We start from the raw sequence: 21400 nt of genomic DNA on the forward strand, positions 1-21400 counted from the left end.
AACCACTTAACTGTGCAGCATCTTGAGAAATTTAATTAACGCTTTGACCCAATATTTACTCATTACCAAAATGGATATATGGTAGTAATATCCAGTTCACTGAGTTGTGAGGAAAGTGCCTCTTATGTCCCTTTCCTCCCAACTGATTATCAACAAGTTAACATTTATGAAGTTTATTCCAAGGGCAAGGCAAAGCACAGGGTATTACAGGAAGTTTCAACAGAAATGCGTGCTCTCCATCGCGGGCAAGGAGAGCAGCTAACAAAATCAAGCCAACCATACACAATGAATTGCTGATGAATATGCAAATTAAAGTGGGTCTCTAATCCGTGCTCATTTATATTTTTCCCAGTGTGAATGTGGAGGAATTTTCAATGAGAGCCTTTTTCCTGGTATTTCCACAAGTCAGCAGATCCTCAAAGCCTAACTGAAATAGAGGGCTGATGAAAGACCCTAGAAAAACTGCAGCAGTCACAAACCATGCAACGGCCAGGGCCACTGAAACTAAACTAAAACAAGGGCAGGTCTCAGGCAGGTAAACGGACGGACGAAAAGCCGGTCCAGTCGCCTGGACACCGACACAAGCGGTGGCAGGAGGGCTTCTCCCCAGTATCACCAGCCTCGCATCCCGGTCATGGAGGATTTTCCTTACGCGTCGTGACTGACCCGAGGCGTGGCGCCGGCGGCCGCCGGGCTGAGGAGTAGCAGAGGCCGGGAGAACTCCAGTCCTCACACGGTTAAACCTCTCCCAAGGAGACTGGAGGAGGGAGGGTCCCCGCCCACGAAAACCGAGAGAATCTCGTCCCGGCGCCCCGCCCCCACCTCGTCCCCCCGCCCCCACCTCGTCCCCCCGCCCCCCGTGCCCCCCCCTCCCCCGGACGGACACACGAGCCGCACCTGCCGGTGCTCACACGCCCCCCGCGCGCCAGGCCTCAGCGCCGCCGCCGGCGGACCCGGGCGCCCTCCCGCCCTACCCGAGCCCGGAGCCGCCTCTGCCACCACCGCCGCCGCAGCCGCCGCCGCCTTCGGCACGCGCCCGCCGCAGCTCAGCCGCACCGCGCGGCCTCGGCGCGGGCCGCGGCCGCCGGAGCCGTAGCCGTCGCGCTCCTCTCCGCAGCGGGCCGCGGCCCGCGGACGCCGCCTCCTTAACCGCCGAGCGGGCCAGGCGCAAAAGCTGAGGAGAACCCGGCCGGGGCGCGAGGGTGCGCGGGCCGCAGCCGCCACAGGCGTTCGCGGCGCTCGCGCTCAGGCGAGGACGGTCTCCGTCTCCTCCTCCTCCGACCTCCTCACTCCTCAGCATCCTCCTCCCGCTTCTCAAAAAGCATCCCCGGTCCCCACCCCCTGACACCCCACCCGCGGGAACGAGGCCTCGGGAATTAAGGGGAGTGGCTGTGGGGGCGCGTCGCGGCTCCCAGCTCAGCCAGACCCTGTTCCAAGACATGGTCTGGTCCTCGTTGTAAAAGCTGCGCCCCGAAGAGGAGCGGAGAGTAGTGTTCCCGGCTGGGGGCTGCAGGCTCTCTAGGGGCTGGAGCTCTGGCATTATCTTAGGGTGGGGCGGAGAGGGCTCTGGATTTGTGGGGAGTGGGGGTGGGCGGGGAGGAGGACCCGAAGAGGGAAAGGACTCAGAGGGAGTCGTTGAGAGACTATGGGGAAGGACCAGGAGCTCTTGGAAGCTGCTCGCACTGGAAATGTGGCTCTGGTGGAGAAACTCCTGTCTGGCAGGAAAGGAGGGATCCTGGGCGGTGGATCCGGACCCCTGCCCCTGTCTAGTCTGCTAAGGTAAGGACCGGAACCGGCTCCGCGGTTGCACACCTCGCTATGCATTGTGATGAATACGTCCTTCCTCCTCACGGTTATTGCACCTGGTGGCTGCCAGCGATTCATTCTTAAATTAGGTGGGAAAACAGAATGTGTATATGGAGAGGAGGCATGAACCTCCCTGTCAGATAGATGCCTTAGATTCTTTGAGTAATTTTAAAATAGCCTTCCTTCAATGCGTCAGTAGCTACTTTTCTGTGAGCTGTGGTGCAGAACTTGTACATGCACTAGCCCTAGTGCTGCTGGAAGAATTTTTTTGCGTCTCACCCGCTCTCCATCAATGTTTATTACATGTTTTCAGTTTCGAATCCAGCCTCCTACTCGCACCGCACCACCCCCCCCCCCCCGCCCCACCTTTCCCTTTTCGGCTATTTAAATGAAATTGGCAGAGAAGCTTTTGCGTGCATGCTATTATCCTGCAAAAGCCACAGCCCTTGGTTGCTGCTCCCCTTCTCTTGCAGAAGGCATTTGCTGTGCTGTGGGATATGATCCTACAAAATGAAGAGAGTGAGCCTTCTGGTGAGATGTCATCAGTACAGGGTGTGTAAAACTTGATGAGGCAGGTTAGGCAGCCCCAGGAGTACTTTCAGTCACCTGGACATGGCTGAGTAAAACTTGGTTATTGTATCTCAGGATGAAGAATGCCAGGTTGGGATTGGGAAAGTGTATATGGAATATAGTAGAGGGCTTTTAATGTGAAGATGTTCCAGGTGAGACTTAATACTGCTTGGAAACACACACACACACACACACACACAGTCTTTTTTTCACCAGGCAGTATCTTAGAAATAGCAGGATTGATTTACATATTTGAAAAAACAATTAATTTAAACGGTGACTTGATGGGCAAATGAAATCAGTTGTGAGGGAGGAAGCCTGAAGAATATTCACTAGATAAAATTCAAGGAAAGCTATTTAGTTTCTAAAATCATAGCTATTCAGTTTATCCTGGATGTTTTTGGAGGCATCGATCATGATTCACATCTTCACCCTAAAACATCTTTTAAGTCTAACTCTATTTGTAAAAATTTTTTAAGCTCAAGTGATTTTCTTGGTTTTTAACAGTTTTAAAAACTGTTCTTTGCTGCTTTTGACCAGTGCTTAATACAAACTTTTGGATGATGACATTGTGTTCTTTACACAAGTTTTCATGTGTTGTGGTGGTCAGATAATGCAGTTAGTTACAGTCTTGGCTAATAGGTAAATGAGAACATTCCTGTTATGGTGAAATGAATTTAGTTGGAAAATAATTGATAGGATTTTAGAAAGCTCCACATATGATCATCTGTACTTGTTGACAGTGGCATTTTATTGAAATGATAGTTCGCTTCGGAACAATGAATATTTATGGGGTGAATATTTATAAATATTTAGAAGTGATGACTCTTGTGTGCTCTCTCTTGTTAAGTAATTTTCACTTTCAATCACAGGTAGACAGTGTACAAATTTCAGATTATAGATCTAGTAATTGCCCTTAGTCACAGGTAGTTTATACAGAAGCAGTTTATTTGGGTATAGTTTTAAATTGCAGGTGAAATAAATGTTTGCTATCATGTCAGTGATAAATATCATTATGGTTAGAAACTGATATCCTGAAAGAGGTTTCTAAAAATAATCAATTTCTTTACAAAAACACTAAAGAATTCTTTGAGAGCAGGGAGAACTTCAGTTGATTCCTTTGAGATGAATGGTGTTTTAAAAAACTTATCTTTGTGATAGAAGTTAAACATCTTTTAAATGCCTTCTGAGTTGTGTCATTTTAAAAAGAGAATGTAAAATTTCAGGAATAGAATAGCAACTATTTAGTGTTGATAAACATCAACTATGACATGAAAATTGTGACTATAATGTACTTCTGGAATGAGAGGCTGTCTCTTTTGCTGGTTTTGTCAGAGGTAGAAGTAGTAGCTCAACAGTGAGACTACAAAACAAAAAATCTTAAAAATGTGTGTTCATTAGAGTAGTTTGAACCAAGTTGTAAAATAGCAAAATCAAAACCAGTAACCTTAAAACTTCCATTTTTCTATATCATATTGAATAAACAACTGAAATAGTGCCTTTGAAGACAATGAGAATTGAAATTATCTTCTTTGGGTGATTCTTTACATAAAATGAAATTCCTAAGAAAGCATACTTTATTTCATTGTCATTTTATTTCACAGATGATTGTCATCAAAAGCTTATTTACAAGATAATAGAAAATTATCTCTTTACCTTCAGACATAAAGACAGTTCAAAATTTTAAAGTATTTTGAAATTGTGGAATAGATTTGGTACTCCTCTGCCCTACTTTTGGATGAGGAAATGGCTACCCCCTCCAGTACTCTTGCCTGGAGAATCTCATGGACAGAGAAGCCTGGCAAGCTATAGTCCTTGGGGTCACAAAGAGTGGGACACAACTGAAGCGATTTAACATTGCCCTACTTTATTATTTGTGTTGTGTAATAATAGGCTCAGATTCTGTGCTAAATGCGTATATCATCTCATTCAGTTCTTATGTCAACCTTAAGAGCTTGGTCCTCATTTCTCAGATGATGGACTAAAGAGATAGGAAGATTAAGAACATGCCCAAGATCACATAACTAGTAATGGCAAGGATTTTAAGTTTTGTGATTCAAATTTGCCTTACCTTGCCTTAAGTCTTATTCATTGAATCTGTTTTATTTACAAAAGTTTAAAGTACATGGCCAATGTGTCTAATTTGAACACTTCTTTGTAGGAATAATAATTTAAAAATCCTTACATCCTTAAAAAAGCAACTCATGACTGCCCTTTGAAGAATCAGTAGATACTCTTTCTGAAGATGCTTTTGATTATTTATTACCTACTAAGTGAGCAGTAGCTGTATAATGGGGAATCAGGTATGTTTGGTTGACACTGATTTTCAGCAAAAGTGAAAAAATGACCTTGAGTAAATACGTTTCTAAGCCTCACTGTGCTCTTCTATGAAGTGGAAATAGTAAGAATACCTATCATATGGAGCTATTGTAAGGGTTAAATGGGGTATAGAAATTAATGCAAAGCATTTAGCACATTGGTATTCATCATTGTGCTGTGATTTCTCACAGAACTCTGGAATACTCGACTCTATTTCTTTTCTTTGTTATTTTTTCATTTTAGAAAGCTTTAATTTATTAGTAATTCTTCCTTTCCCTTGAGCTGAAATCTTCCTTTCTTGAACATCTACATTTTGTTTTTAATTTTGGGGCTTTCCAGAATAAATTTAATCTCAACACTGTATACAACACTTTTAAGGTCTTAGTGCCTCCTCTTCCTACTTTATCAAGACTAAATATCTCCAATTCCTTATCACTTTGTTGACTATTTCTAAAGGCCTTAGGTTTCCCTGGTGGCTCAAATGGTAAAGAATCTGCCTGCAATGCAGAAGACCTGGATTCGACCCCTTCTTCAGGAAGATCCCCTGGAGAAGGGAAGGGCTGCCCATTCCAGTATTCTTCCTGAACAATTTCATGGACAGAGGAACTTGGCAGGCTATAGTGCACGGGGTCACAAAGAATCTGACTAAGTGACTAACACTTTGGCTTCACATGGTACTAGGAGTAAATTTCTTTCTCTTTTTTTTCAAGTTCCAACGCCTTGTTGTCTTTTCAGTTATTTATAAGAAAACAGACACTATGTCAAAGAAGACATATACCCGCCAATGAACACAAAAATGTTCATCATCGTGAATTAGTTATTGTTTAGTTGCTAAGTCATGGCTGACTCTTTCGTGAGCCCATGGACTGTAGCCTGCTAGGTTCCTTTGTCCATGGGATTTCCCAGGCAGGAATACTGAAGTGGGTTGCCATTTTCTTCAACAAGGAGTAAATTTCTATAGTAAGTTTTCCATTAGAATCACAGAATCTTCAAATATAAAGGAGTCTTTTCATCCAGTTTCTTACCTAGAGAATTTACCTATAACATCCTTTACCAGTTACTTACTGCAATTCTGTTAAACCCTGCAATGGCTAGCTCCATCCACTCGATTTTTTGATGGCTCTAATTACTTAAAATATTCATCTTTTATTGAGCTAAAATTCACCTCGCTGTAATTTCCAGCAGTTGGTACTAATTTGGCTTTATGGGTCAGTATAAAGTAGTTTAGTTTGCCAGGGCAGTTCTTCAGCTAATATTTAGCTATATTGTTTTCTTATGAATCTTCTATTTTTTTCTAAGATTTAAACAACCAATCACCACGTGGTAATAGAGCAGGTGTTAAGACCTTGGAGCTTTTCAGGTGGCCCAGTGGTAAAGAATCTGCGTGCCAGTGCAGGAGTCACAGCAGACAAGGCTTCAGTCCCTTGGTGGGGAAGATTCCCTTGAGTAGGCAGTGTTAACCCACTGCAGTATTCTTGCGTGGAAAATCCTATGGACAGAGGAGCCTGGTGGGCTATGGTCCGTAGGATCACAAAAAGACAGACATGACTTAGCGACTGAGCATGTTAAGAACTAACATTTTCATACTTTTTTCCTATTCTCAAAATTTTCAATGACTCTCTTCAAATATGGTGACTAGAAATGAAAAAAATGCAATAGTTGTCATTTGACCAGTGTAGGTATAGTGGGACTTAATATATTTTAAATTTCTAAAAAAATTACAAAGCAGCATATTTAGTATGATCCTTTTCTTTAACAAAGAATAAATGTGTGTGAACATTTATATTGTATGTAAATATTCATTATATTTTAATATCATTTTTATATATTTTTATATATTATTTTTATATATTTAATATCATTCCAGAAGTCTGGAATGATAAGCACAAGAATGTAGTTATTGGGTTTCCCTGGTGGCTCAGACAGTAAAGAATCTTCCTGCAATGCAGGAGACCAGGGTTCGATCCCTAGGTTGCAAAAATCCTCTGGAGAAGGAATAGGATTATTTAGTGAGTGGTGGAATTGTGAGTGATCTTTATTTTTTGGCTTATATATATTTTCCCATATTTTAGAGTAAACATGTATTGTGCAATGAAAATGAAATAGCAGCTATTTAAAACATGGTACAATGAAGTTATTACTTTCTTATTATTGATCTAAGACCTGCCTTAGTACAGGTCAAAATTTTCTAAGCTGTACGGTGCCTTTGGCTCACATTGAGCAGATAGTCAATTAAAACTTCAACGTTTTTTTTTTTTTTCCCCAGTGACTTGTCAAGCCATTGTCATGGTTGTCAATGACTTGTCAACTTGTCATGGTTCTCCTGTCTGGTACTTGTGAAAGCGTTGATTGAACTTAAATTATTTCTATTATATTTAATCTTACCTACGTTAGCCTATATTTATGATATATCTAGCTCTCTTGGCTCTTGAGTCTGTTTTCCAGTATATTAAAGTCTCTTCTCTGCATCATGCTGCTGCTGCTGCTGCTCCTAAGTCAATTCAGTCGTGTCTCCAACTCTGTGCGACCCCATAGACGGCATCCCACCAGGCTCCCCCGTCCCTGGGATTCTCCAGGCAAGAGCACTGGAGTGGGTTGCCATTTCCTTCTCTGCATCATATGTAGATTTAATAAGCATGTTTTCTATAACTGGTATCAACAACTATGATATACTCCTAAAGAACTTCAAATTAGTATAAATTTGAAAGTGACCATCTTTATGCATGGTCTTTCTACCAACATTGAGGCCACTTAATAGAACCAGTTATTTCTCTCTAATGTATCTATTTGAATATTATGAGGTATTTTATCTATTGCCTTTCTGTATTCACATTATGTTCTGTTTATTCCATTCCTTTGGTCTACCCCTGTAGTAGAAGTCTATGTGTATGTGTGTGTTAGTTGCTCAGTCATGTCCAACTCTTTGTGACTCCATGGACTGTGGCCCACCAGGCTCCTCTGTCCATGGAATTCTCCAGGCAAGAATAATGTAGTGGGTAGCCATTCCCTTCTCTTAAGGAATCTTCCCGACCCAGGGATCCAACCTACCTCTACTGTATTGCAGGCAGATTCCTTACCCTCTGAGCCACCAGGGAAGCCTAGTGTGTCTATAAATTCCACCAAACTTAAGCTACTTTGTTATAACTTGTTTCTGATAGCGAACAGTTAATGATGCCTAGTATTGTTGCAAATTCTTTGTACCCCTTTGCTTCTAATTCTTTTGAATCTGGATACTTAAACCCATTTGAAGTGGCTAAGTGTCTCTTATGATCTCAGTCTTTCTGGAGCTTTGGTAAAATCTTAGCATTGTTTATGCTTTCTGGGTTGAAAATTATTCTCACTAGGGATAAGAGCAAAATAGAAGTTGGGAAGAATCAGATTCTTAGTTTTGTTAGATGTTTTAGGGAATTCTCTTGTGGTGTAAACCATCTGCAGTTTTAATATGTCAGAGATTAAGATTATATTAGCTGTCATAGCAGTGAACTTCTATTTCTTCTCTCCTTTTTTTAAAACTTAGCTGAAAAGGACATTAGCCTTTTTCCACGGCAAATATATACTTCACTTCTGTGTTTGCTTTCAGTTTTATCTCTTACACCCTCTTTCATCCTTAAAAAAAAAATCTGAACTCATCAGAGCTCATTAGAGTACTCAAATTGAATTGCTTCTCTCCTTTTCTTCCTTCATATTATGTATGAAATTTCATTTTATTTAACATATCTTTCATGAGATAGCTGCAAAGCCTTTTAAAATTTCACTCTTTGGCACAATTACCTTTTAATCTAAACAAAAATAAGTCCCATTTAAACTGTGTTAAATTATTTCTTTTTTAGTCTAGATTAAGAATTATTTATATTTTGATAAAGCAGTAAAAAAGTTTGTTAATAACTCAAATTTACTTAATTTTCTCAATGCCTCAAAGAATCAGATACTATGTATAGTTAGTAAATTCTTGTGAAACATAAGGAATCCAGTTCTCAAGACCTCCATGTGAAGAAGTATATCAGTAAGAACTGAGGGAAAAGTAATCTTGTCACCAAAGATATGTAAACCAGACAGCTTATAAGTTTTTCAGATTCAGGATTCAGTTCATGGCAACTTGAAAGTATTGTAATTTTCAACTATTTGGGCAGCTATGGCTGTTGAGATTAATGTACGATACTCACTTCCAGGGAAGCTGTATTGGTTAAATGGAATAAATCACAAATAGAGCAGTTAAACTGCATGAAAATGTTATATCTATAAAAATAGTCAAGTTGCAAGTGGGTTATCTATTTTAGATAGTAATGATGTTTGAAGCGGTGATTGCACCATTCTGTTCAGCGAGCTGTGTCTGCCTGAGTGAACAGTGCCAGCTGCATGATGGGGAGTAAGGAGAGAGGAGAGAGAATTTTGGTATTGACCTCTTTCTCAACTACAGGGTTTTCAGCTCCCTCTTCGAAACTGTGAGGATGTTGTGTAGCAGGGAATTAGGACAACCAGCTGGTGACTACTCAACCTGTCTGTTTTTGCATTGCCCAATTCATAGTGCATCTCAGTGGTTTCTTATAGTCACAGAAGAGTGAAGTAGGTCTTCACTGACATTAATGCAGGAGTTTACAATATTCAGTAGTGTGCCTACTGACCTTAGCAATTTAACCTCTCAGGTGACAGTAAACAGAATTTTATTAGCTCAGTAGTGTACTGAAATAATTTATTTCACTATACATTTGAGGTAATTTTGGAAAATTCTTTCAGAGTCTATTATAGAACATTGTTCCTGAGTGTTTAACTAGAAATGGAAGCTGACTATAATTCAATCATGGGTTAGAAAAGATTAATTTCAGCCTACAGAATCTGAAGCTGTTTAACATTTAATGCATTTTAGTGTGTCTTTGGTTTCCATTTCAAACATATTTCAGCATAGTTTTAATTAATTGAAATATGAGTTTTGGTCATTTCATTTTATGTTGATATGAGAGATTATCTCATGTTTGAAAAAGCAGGAGTTTACCCGGAAGACATATCTGTGTGCCAGTTCTTTCTCTTGTATGTGATGACATGGTCGTGTAAACCATATGGCAGCCCAAGGCACAGTGCCAGTTGACAGCCCAGTGCATTTTCTTGTGTAACACAGATCTAAAAACTCTTCTTAGAGTTCAGTTTTCCTTTGTGTCAGTAGGACAGCAAGTGACTTCTACATTTGTGTTAAACCTGGGTAAGGCTTGCAGTTTTGGGATTTTTGAGGATGAGTCAAAATATATGGTTAAAAGATAAATTTTATTTTCCTCATTTCCTTCTGTTGTAATCTCCAAAGTTCATCTCTGAAAGTGTTTCTTATAGGTAATACTTTATTATTTAACAGCACATCCTTATGAATCTGTAAAATGAATTTTGATTCAGTTGTGCTATAGAATTACTTGGGTTCTATTGTGTTGTGAGAGCAGCTTTATTTAAAGCGGTTAATTACTTCTAGTTAACTGAGCTGAAACAATCGGAGTAAACTTGTCGCCCTCAAATTGGATCATCTGTTGATTGATGGCTGTGGACATAAACAGCCAACCTCATTTCTTGCTGTCTGCTTGATATTTCTGTTTCCTCTACCACCTTTCTTCTAACACTTCTGGCTCAAATTTCTTTCTCTTTAGAAAGAAAGCCTCTTTACTGAAATTAGCACACGTTCAGCCTGCCTCTAGTTTTTGTGTCAATTGCCCCTCTCCAAGGGTTGCAGGTTTTGTGTGAGGAGCAGAGCTGGAATGAGCTGTGCATAGTGAGTAGATTAAGAACAAAAATTGAACCTTCAAAATTCTGGAGCTTACAGAGTTTGCTTTCATCATCTCTAGTTTCCTGCATATGTCAGTGTTAATTTCTCCTCTCACCTCACAGATTCTGTGTCCATGTGTCTTTCCTAACCTTCCCCTACCACCAGCAACTATTTGTGAGTGCTGACAATTCATACTGAAGTATGATTGACTGTAAAGGCTTTTAGAAAGAGGAAGCTCTTTTAGTATTTTCATTTAAAGAAGAAACAACTGCTGCTGCTGCTGCTAAGTTGCTTCAGTCATGTGACTCTATATGATCACATAGACGGCAGCCCACCAGGCTCCTCTGTCCCTGGGATTCTCCAGGCAAGAATACTGGAGTGGGTTGCCATTTCCTTGTCCAAAAGAGGAAACAAACTTCAGGCCAAAATACTAAAGCTATGAAGCTCTAATGGCAGAGTTGATGGAGTGGATTTTTTCAGAATGGGTTGGATAAAGGTGGTCATTTATCCTTTCTTCTTATAAGGCTAGTGCTGTTGAAGGGGAAAGGGATTTGATTGAAGAGAAATAGGATAGCACAGGGGCAGTGCTGGAAAAGCCCTTTTTAAATTGCTATCATATTAGTCCCTAGAACTTTTTATTGGATATCTGTTATAGTATATACTCATCTTAGGTATCAGCATATTTTGTATTTTTTGCCTGTTTCCAGAAGTTATTCCTTAGGTGTTTTTATTTATTATGACAAAGATATAGACTATAATTGTATAAGAGCTTCAGTGTCTAATATGGTTTGAGATTCAAATTCTTTTACATCCATTTTCTTAGTAAAACAAATTCATATTGTAAGTTTACTCAATATATAGGTTTTTTTCAAAAACCTATGTTTCATTGTTGGGGAGGTGTTTGAAGTTCTGACCCATGCATCCCAATTAGCATTCTTCCACACTAAACTTTTCTTTTTGTCTTTTACCACCAAATTACTATTCAGCCACTTTGAATCCTTGTTTGATACCTGTAGTTACTAATCTGCATTTGAAATGTTTTATATAGCATCTAAATATGCTAAATATAGTTTATTAGTGTTTTGAAGATACTAAAAAACTGCTGTATTGAATTACAGAATTATCCTTGTTTTGTATAAATATTTTGCTGCTATTATGAAGGCATGGGAGTGAATGGGAGTGTGTTTGAGGGGAGCTGCAGGAATTATGCTGAGATGTTCTTTGGCATGGTAAACTCTCCAGTGGGGGTGTAATGTATAACAGAGTCTTTCCTGTTGGTTTGCTTTGGCTAGTGACAGAATGTTCTGTTACTCTGAATTTCATAGAGACTTTGGAGACATAATGGAGAAGGTGAATAATTATGAACAAGTACTTGTAAAATAATGGGAGAATATTAACAAAGAGTTAATACACTGTAATGTGTGCTGTAATGAAAGTCTCAAACAATGCTTCAGGAATGACAGGAGGAAGAAGGAGATACCTTTAATCTGTTGGAGGAGTGAGTAGTCAGGGTAAACTTCAGAGAGGAGATGATTCTTAAATCTTGTTGAATGAGTAGGAGTTTGTTAGGCTGACAGTTTTGGGGAAGGGTAATTCAGGCAAAAAGAACAGTATATTTAATAATTTGTATAAAAATGTAAATATATATATATAATTTGGGGTATTAGAAGTAGTTTGTTATAGAGCATGGGTATGAAGTAAGTCTGGAAATAGAAGTACTTGTGTACTGCCCTTAGGAGTTGAATTTTAAATCTGAAGGCCATGGAGATTCATTGGCTCTTTGTTTTAAATTTTGGTATGTTGCTTAATCATTTATAATAGCATGACAGTGTTTCAAAAAATTGAGTATAAGAAAAAAATTGTTCCAATCCTATTGCTAAAATAACTTTTTCTATGTCTGTTTAATGTGGTTGTTATTAGATAGAGTATACAGTTTGAATCCTAAATATTTCACTTAAAAATATATCAAACAATTTAGTGTTATTATAAAGTCTTCATAATCATATTTCTAATTGCACAGTAGTATTCCATTTAATGCAGGCTTTTCATGGACCCCTTCCATCACAATTATTCCTGGTTGTTTGCTCAAAATAATGCATTTCCTTTTCTCATCTCAAACTTACTAGCTCAGAATTTTTAAGTATAGGGTCTAAGAATATACATTTTACAAAGCTTCCTTAGTTTGTTATGTACTCTATAAAGTATGAGAACCACTGATCTGGTGATGTATATACCCATTACTTAACATTCCCTTAAAACTAGATTAGTTTACTTGTTATTTTTATAAATGATATTATGATGAACATTGTTACACAAATTGCCTTTTTAATAAAGGTGAAAGTGCTGCACTCAATATGCCAGCAAATTTGGAAAGCTCAGCAGTGGCCACAGGACTGGAAAAGGTCAGTTTTCATTCCAGTCCCAAAGAAAGGCAATGCCAAAGAATGCTCAAACGACTGCACAATTGCACTCATCTCACACGGTAGTAAAGTAATGCTCAAAATTCTCCAAGCCAGGCTTCAGCAATACGTGAACCATGAACTTCCAGATGTTCAAGCTGGTATTAGAAAAGGCAGAGGAACCAGAGATCAAATTGCCAACATCTGCTGGATTATGGAAAAAGCAAGAGAGTTTCAGAAAAACATCTATTTCTGCTTTATTGACTATGCCAAAGCCTTTGACTGTGTGGATCACAATAAACTGTGGACAGTTCTTCAAGAGATGGGAATACCAGACCACCTGACCTGCCTCTTGAGAAATCTGTATGCAGGTCAGGAAGCAACAGTGGGAACTGGACATGGAACAACAGACTGGTTCCAAATAGGAAAAGGAGTACGTCAAGGCTATGTAGTGTCACCCTGCTTATTTAACTTCTATGCAGAGTACATCTTGAGAAACGCTGGGCTGGATGAAGCACAAGTGGGAATCAAGATTGCCGGGAGGTATATCAATAACCTCAGATATGCAGATGACACCACCATTATGGCAGAAAGTGAAGAGGAACTAAAAAGCCTCTTGAAAGTGAAAGTGGAGAGTGAAAAAGTTGGCTTAAAGCTCAACATTCAGAAAACGAAGATCATGGCATCTGGTCCCATCACTTCATGGGAAATAGATGGGGAAACAGTGGAAACAGTGTCAGACTTTAATTTTTTGGGCTCCAAAATTACTGCAGATGGTGATTGCAGCCATGAAGTTAAAAGACGCTTACTCCTTGGAAGGAAAGTTATGACCAACCTAGATAGCATATTGAAAAGCAGAGACATTACTTTGCCAACAAAGGTTCATCTAGTCAAGGCTATGGTTTTTCCAGTGGTCATGTATGGATATGAGAGTTGGACTGTGAAGAAAGGTGAGCGCCGATGAATCTATGCTTTTGAACTGTGGTGTTGGAGAAGACTCTTGAGAGTCCCTTGGATTGCAAGGAGATCCAACCAGTCCATTCTGAAGGAGATCAGTCCTGGGTGTTCATGGAAGGACTGATGCTGAAGCTGAAACTCCAGTACTTTGGCCACTTCATGTGAAGAGTTGACTCATTGGACAATACCCTCATGCTGGGAGGGATTGGGGGCAGGAGGAGAAGGGGATGACAGAGGATGAGATGGCTGGATGGCATCACCGACTCGATGGACATGAGTTTGAGTGAACTCTGGGAGTTGGTGATGGACAGGAAGGCTTGGTGTGCTGCGATTCATGGGGTCGCAAAGAGTCGGACACGACTGAGTGACTGAACTGAATTGATATTCATAACATCTTTTTATTTGTACTGGGGTATAGTCAGTTACTAGTGTTGTGATAGTTTCAGATGAACAGCAAAGGGACTGAAATATCATATGATAGCCCTTATGTGTGGAATCTAAAAGGAAATGCTACAAATAAACTTACAAACAGAAACAGACTTAGAGAACAAACTTACGGCTGTCAGGGGTGAGGGGGGCGGGGAGGAATGAGGGGAAGGGATAGTTTGGGATGGATTAGTTCCTTAACATACATTTCTAGAAGTGGAATAATTATTCTGAAAGGTATTTGTTATTAACTCCATATTTATATATGGGATGAAAGAGCAGAAAAGTTGAATAACTTGCGCAATGTCACAAAGCTGGTAAGTGACAGATCCAAGATTCCAATTCAGGTCTTTCTGATCCCGGATATCTTTTTTTGTGCCACATTGCTTCCTTGTTTCATAGGGGTCAGTGTATATCCTTGGTTCAGTCAGTCAGTTCAGTTGCTCAGTTGTGTCCGACTCTTTGCGACACCGTGAATGGCAGCACGCCAGGCCTCCCTGTCCATTACCAACTCCCGGAGTTCACTCAAACTCACGTCCATCAAGTCAGTGATGCTGTGAAAATACCAATTTGATTCCATTAGATAAATAGAAAGGATATTTTCTACAAACTTACATAGCAACGTATTACAGATCCTGCATAGTTCTCATTAATTTTGCTTTTGTTTATTATACAGTTTCATATTATAGGCACTCTTTTGCTTTACATTTGTTTCTTTTTTTATTTACTAAGTTACTGTACTGCGTGACATGCAGGGTCTTAGTTCCCCGACCAGGGATCAAACCCATGTCACCTGAAGTGGAAGCATGGACTTTCCTGGATTGGGCCACCAGGGAAGTCCTACATTTCTTCTTCTTCTTCTTTTTTTTAATAAGATTTATTTATTTTGGGGACAACAGAGGATGAGATGGCTGGATGGCGTCACTGACTTGATGGACGTGAGTCTCAGTGAACTCTGGGAGTTGGTGATGGACAGGGAGGCCTGGCGTGCTGCGATTCATGGGGTCGCAAAGAGTTGGATACAACTGAGCGACTGATCTGATCTGATCTGATTTATTTTGGCTGTGCTGGCTCTTCCTTGCTGTACATGGGCCTTCTCCAGTTGTGGCAAGTGGGTGTGGGAAGGTACTGTTTGTTGCAGTGCAGAGTGCAAGGGCGCCTCATTGTGGTGGCTTCTCTTGTTGAAGAGCATGGGCTGTAAGCCTGTGGGCTTCAGTAGCTGCGGCTAGCAGGCTCCAAAGCACTGGCTCAGTAGTATGGGGTCAGTTGTTCCATGGCATGTAGGATATTCCTGGACCAGGGATCGAACCCACGTCCTGAACTGGCAGCAGATTTCTTAACCACTGCCAGGGAACTCCTACATTTATTTCTTGATGGTATATAAGAGTAGACTGATTTCAGTGTTGAACTAAAGATGTTTTAAAATATTCCTTTGTCAGTTGTTATTTTCACATTAAACAGGGTGGAATTGTTTTATCCAAAATTAAGCACTTGATGTTATAGTACTTCCTTGTCTTCAAAGATGGTCTAATAACTTGTCTACCCCATGTCTTCAGATGGGTGTGACTTACATCTCCTTATTTTTTCCCTCCTATAAAAGAAGGAAAATTGAGTATTCACCATCAGTTCAGTTCAGTTCAGTCACTCAGTCGTGTCTGACTGTTTGTGACCCCTACGAATCACAGCACGCCCGGCCTCCCTGTCTGTCACCAACTCCCAGAGTTCACTCAAACTCATGTCCGTCGAGTCGGTGATGCCATCCAGCCATCTCATCCTCTGTCGTCCCCTTTTCCTCCTACCTCCAATCCCTCCCAGCATCAGAGTCTTTTCCAATGAGTCAACTCTTCGCATGAGGTGGCCAAAGTACTGGAGTTTCAGCTTTAGCATCATTCCTTCCAAAGAAATCCCAGGGCTGATCTCCTTTAGAACAGACTGGTTGGATCTCCTTGCAGTCTAAGGGACTCTCAAGAGTCTTCTCCAACACCACAGTTCAAAAGCATCAATTCTTTGCCACTCACCTTTCTTCACAGTCCAACTCTCACATCCATATATGACCACTGGAAAAACCATAGCCTTGACTAGACGGACCTTTGTAGGCAAAGTAATGTCTCTGCTTTGCAATATGCTATCTAGGTTGGTCATAACTTGTCTTCCAAGGAGTAAGCGTCTTTTAATTTCATGGCTGCAATCACCATCTGCAGTAATTTTGGAGCCCCCCAAAATAACGTCTGACACTGTTTCCACTGTTTCCCCATCTATTTCCCATGAAGTGATGGGACCAGATGCCATGATCTTCGTTTTCTGAATGTTGAGCTTTAAGCCAACTTTTTCACTCTCCTCTTTCACTTTCATCAAGAGGCTTTTTAGTTCCTCTTCACTTTCTGCCATAAGAGTGGTGTCATCTGCATATCTGAGGTTATTGATATTTCTCCCGGCAATCTTGATTCCAGCTTGTGCTTCATCCAGCCCAGCGTTTCTCATGATGTACTCTGCATATAAGTTAAATAAGCAGGGTGACGATATACAGCCTTGATGTACTCCTTTTCCTATTTGGAACCAGTCTGTTGTTCCATGTCCAGTTCCCACTGTTGCTTCCTGACCTGCCTACAGGTTTTTCAAGAGGCAGGTCAGGTGGTGTGGTATTCCCATCACTTTCAGAATTGTCCAATTTGTTGTGATCCACACAGTCAAAGGCTTTGGCATAGTCAATAAAGCAGAAATAGATGTTTTTCTGGAACTCTCTTGCTTTTTCCATGATCCAGCAGATGTTGGCAATTTGATCTCTGGTTCCTCTGCCTTTTCTAATACCAGCTTGAACATCTGGAAGTTTTCGGTCCTCACTTAATGAACTTTATAATTTCTCTCTTTCAAGCTGATAAATCTGAGCTCATTAACAACTCAGGAACCTCATCAAATCTAGTATTAGGCTGTGTAGAAAAACCAAGGAAGCAAGGCAGTGTATTCTCAGGACCTTCACCTCCCTTCTTTCTGTTCACCACTTTCCTTTTTCAGAGCCTTTCTTCCTATCTTGGTTCTGAGGCATTCTGTGGATTCCTTTATCTGAAACTCAGAACTCTCATTCAGTTTTATCCTATACCAAAAAAAGTTTCCTATATTGCATTTTATACCTTTGTGCCTTAGATCTCCATTTTCAAAAACAGTAAATGGTGCAGTAGAAAGAAGCAGCAAGACATAATGGAAAAAATCTGAATCTTGAGTTTGAATGAAAACTCTGCCATTGAATGGATTCTTGGCCCTTAGCAAGTTATTTGCTTGGGCTTCTCCTTATTTATAAAGTTGCAATGATAATACTTTTCTTGTAGAGTTGCAAGAAGTAAAGATCATTTATATAAAGTACCTAGCTCAGTGATTCTTTTGTTATGATTATTATTATTACTAAGACATTAATGGCTGTGCAGGGAATAATTATATAGATTTCCAAGTATCTGTATTTGAATGAGGACTCTGGGATATTTACATTTTAATATGTAACTTCTTAGGGACTTTGTCTTAGCCTGAATCTTTAATGGTGTAGGCACCAAGACAGGCTATTAAGGATGCTAATTTGTCTAATCTTGATTGCAGAGATAGGGATTACTTTTTCCTGCCTACGTTTAGGGGTCATACTGATCACCAAAGATTTAGCCTTTGTTCATACCTTCTACTTTTCTCACAAAGCTAATTTCAACAGAAGGAGATTATTTGCTGTTGGAAATGTATGTGCTCAGTCACTCAGTCATATCCGGCTCTTTGTAACCCTATGGACTATAGCCCGCCAGTCTCCTCTGTCCATGGAATTTTCCAGGCAAGAAAATTAGAGTGGGTTGCCATTTCCTTCTCCAGGGGATCATCCTGACCCACAGATTGAATCCACGTCTCCTGCATTGGCAGGTGGATTCTCTACCAATGAGCCACCAGGGAACCTGGAGTTGTATATACTCTGCTGTAATCTATGTTGTTAATGGGTTTTTAATAAGCCTATCATTAATATGTTCCTTATCTTTCTTTTTAAAACTTCATCGACAAATATTTTGAGAGTGTGTACTATGTATTTAGTGTGATAGTGGTGCTTTGGAAGGTAAAAAATAGACTTTTTTTAGGCCCTTACAGAAATTGCATGCATATGACCACAGCTGACTATATTGTAGTATCTAATTTTACTAAGGTCTGAATAAATTCAGCTTTTTCTTTGGATTAGCCCAGTGTCAACATTGGGCTCCCATTTTCCATTGCATATCAGTGTATGATCTAAATCTGATCATAAATAAGGTTTAAGTAATTCTTTAATGGCTGAAGATAGAACTATATACTCTCAAATATTTTTCTTTAAAAACTTTTAAAATAATCAAACACTTGTAGAAAATCTGGAAGTATAATTCAAATAATTATTTTTTTTCTGGATCATTTGAGAGTAACTTGCCAGCCTAATGTACTGGTACCCAAAAATCCCTTAGTTTGTATTTAGTTATTTCCTAAAGACAAGGATATTTCCATATACAATCACAGTGTGCTCAGTTGCTCAGTCATGTTCCACTCTTGTGGCCTAATGGACTGTAGCCCGCCAAGCTCCTCTGTCCATGGAATTTTCCAGGCAAGAATACTGGAATGGGTTGCCATTTCCTGCTCCAGGGAATCTTCCCAACTAAGCGATCAAACCACGTCTGTTGAGTCTCCTGCTTTGGCAGGTGGGTTTTTTTTAAAAAATCACTTATGGCACCTGGAAAGCTCATGACCAGAATATATCCACTAAATCAGGAAATAACCACTGCCCCCCACTCAGGTTTTGGCAGTTGTGCCACTTGCATGCATCACTTGGAATCCAATTCAAAATCACCCGTTACATTTAGTTGTAATACCTCTTTAATCTTCTTCACTAGGGTACAGTTTCCCAGTCTTTCCTTGACTTTTATGACCTTGATATTTTTCGATGACCATAGGCCAATTATTTTATAAAATGAGTCTCAATTTTGGCTTTCCTGATGTTTTCTTATACATTTTGGTAAGAATTTCACAGAGGGATGGTGTGTTCTTTTCATTGCATCCTATCAGATGGTATATGATTTTGATTTCATTGTATTACTGATAATGTTTTCTTTAATCATTTGCTTATGCTAGTGTCTTTCAGACTTTTGTATATACAATTATTCATTTTCCCTTTGTAAAAACTGTTTTGTGGGGAGATATCTTTAAACTATGTGAATATCCTATTCTTCATCAATCTTTCTTTTATTCGTTTATTTACAGGCATACTTCAGAGGTACTGTGGGTTTAGTTCCGGATCACTACAGTAATGTGAATTTGTTGGTTTTCCAATGCATATATAAGTTATGTTTACAGTATACTATATAGTGTGTTAAGTATGTAATAACATTATGTCTGAAAAACAGTGTACATACATTTATTTAAAAATATTTTATTGCTAAAAGTGCTAAACAGCATCTAAGCCTACAGCAAGTTGTAATCTTTTTGCTGGTGGAGGAGGGTCTTGCTTTGATGTTGATGACTGCTGACTGATCAGGGTGGCGGTTGCTGAAGGTTGGGGTGGCTATGGCAATTTCCTAAAATAATAAAATGAAGTTTGCCACATCAAGTGACTCTTCCTTTCATGAATAATTTTTCTGTAGCATGCAATACTATTTTGTATTTTACCCACAATAGAGCTTCTTTCAAAACTGGAGTCAGTCTTTTCAAAACCTGTGGCTTCTTTAGCAACTATGTTTGTGTAATATTCTAAATCCTCTGTTGTAGTTTCAACAGTCTTCAAAGCATTTTAACCAGGAGTAGATTCTGTCTCAAGAACTACTTTATTTTCTGTTCCATGAGAAGCAATTCCTCATCTGTTCAAGGTAGATTACAGCAATTCAGTCACATCTTCAGGCTCCACTTCCCTATCTAGTTCTGTTGCCATTTCTGCCACATCTGTAGTTACTTCCTTCCCTGGAGTCTTGAATCCTTCAGTAATCTATGAGGGTTGGAATTCAAATTCTTCCAAATTCCTATTCCAGTTGATATTTTGACTTCTTCCCATGAATCAAGAATGTTCTTAATGGCATCCAGAAGAGTGAATCCTTTCCAGAAGGTTTTCAGTTGACTTTCCCAGGGTCTATAGCTCTATCTGTCTATGGCAGCTATCAGTTCAGTTCAGTCGCTCAGTCGTGTCCAACTCCTTGCGACCCCATGAATTGCAGCATGCCAGGCCTCCCTGTCCATCACCAACTCCCAGAGTTCACTCAGACTCAAGTCCATCGAGTTGATGATGCCATCCAGCCATCTCATCCTCCGTCGTCCCCTTCTCCTCCTGCCCCCAATCCCTCCTATAGCCTTACAAAATATATTTCTTAAATAATAAGACTTGAAAGTTGAAATTACTCCCTAATCTGTAGACTGCAGAATGGATGTTGTGTTAGTAAGTGTGAAAACAGTATTAATCTCATTGTGTATCTCCATCAGAGTTCTTGGGTGACCAGGTGTTTTGTCACTGAGCAGTAATATTTGGAGAGGAATATTTTTCCTCAGCAGTATGCCTGGGGCTTAAAATATTCAGTAAACCGTATTGTAAACAGATGTGCTGTCATCCGGGCTTTATTGTTCCATTTACAGAGCATAGACAGAGTAGATTTAGCATAATTCTTAAGGGCCTTAGCATTTTTAGAATGGTAAATGAGCATTGGCTAAATTTTTATTTTTAATTATTTTTAAAATTGAAGTATAGTTGATTTACAATTGGCTTAAGTTTAAAGCCACCAGCTGCATTAGCTCCTAACAAGAGAGTCAGCCAGACCTTTGAAGCTTTGAAGTCAGATGTTGACTTCTTCTCTCTAGCTGTGAAAATCTAAGATGGCATTGTCTTCTAATATAAGATTTTCCTACATTGACAAATCTGTTGACTGGTGCACTGGGATGACCCTGAGGGATGGGATGGGGAGGGAGGTGAGTGGGGGGTTCAGGATGGGGGACACATGTACACCCATGGCTGATTCATGTGAATGTATGGCAAAGACCACTGTAATATTGTATAGCAATTAGCCTCCAATTAAAATAATTAATTTACAAAAAAAAAATCTGTTGTGTAGTGTAGTCACTTTCATTAGTTATCTCAGTTAGATTTTCTGGGTAACTTGCTACAGCTTCTGCATTAGCACTTGCTGCTTCATCTTGCACTTTTATGTGATGAAGATGGCTT

At 39.8% G+C, this 21400-nt stretch overlaps 1 protein-coding gene across 5 annotated transcripts in view; it reads left to right on the forward strand.

Annotated features, from left to right (window-relative positions):
- The first annotated feature begins 1359 nt into the window (after positions 1-1359).
- The window catches only part of ANKS1B (ankyrin repeat and sterile alpha motif domain containing 1B), a 1161043-nt gene continuing 1141002 nt past the window's right edge, over positions 1360-21400 (forward strand). For 2 of the 5 annotated variants that reach the window (XM_055576275.1, XM_055576292.1), the window contains exon 1: positions 1399-1779. In XM_055576275.1, coding sequence (XP_055432250.1) covers positions 1646-1779 — 134 coding nt within the window. In that variant the 5' untranslated portion in view covers positions 1399-1645. Of the gene's footprint in view, positions 1780-21400 lie in introns of all 5 variants that reach the window. The other 3 variants (XM_055576264.1, XM_055576282.1, XM_055576254.1) reach the window with 3 other exon arrangements.

This window comes from Bubalus kerabau, chromosome 1, assembly GCF_029407905.1.
Source record: "Bubalus kerabau isolate K-KA32 ecotype Philippines breed swamp buffalo chromosome 1, PCC_UOA_SB_1v2, whole genome shotgun sequence".
NCBI lineage: Eukaryota > Metazoa > Chordata > Mammalia > Artiodactyla > Bovidae > Bubalus > Bubalus kerabau.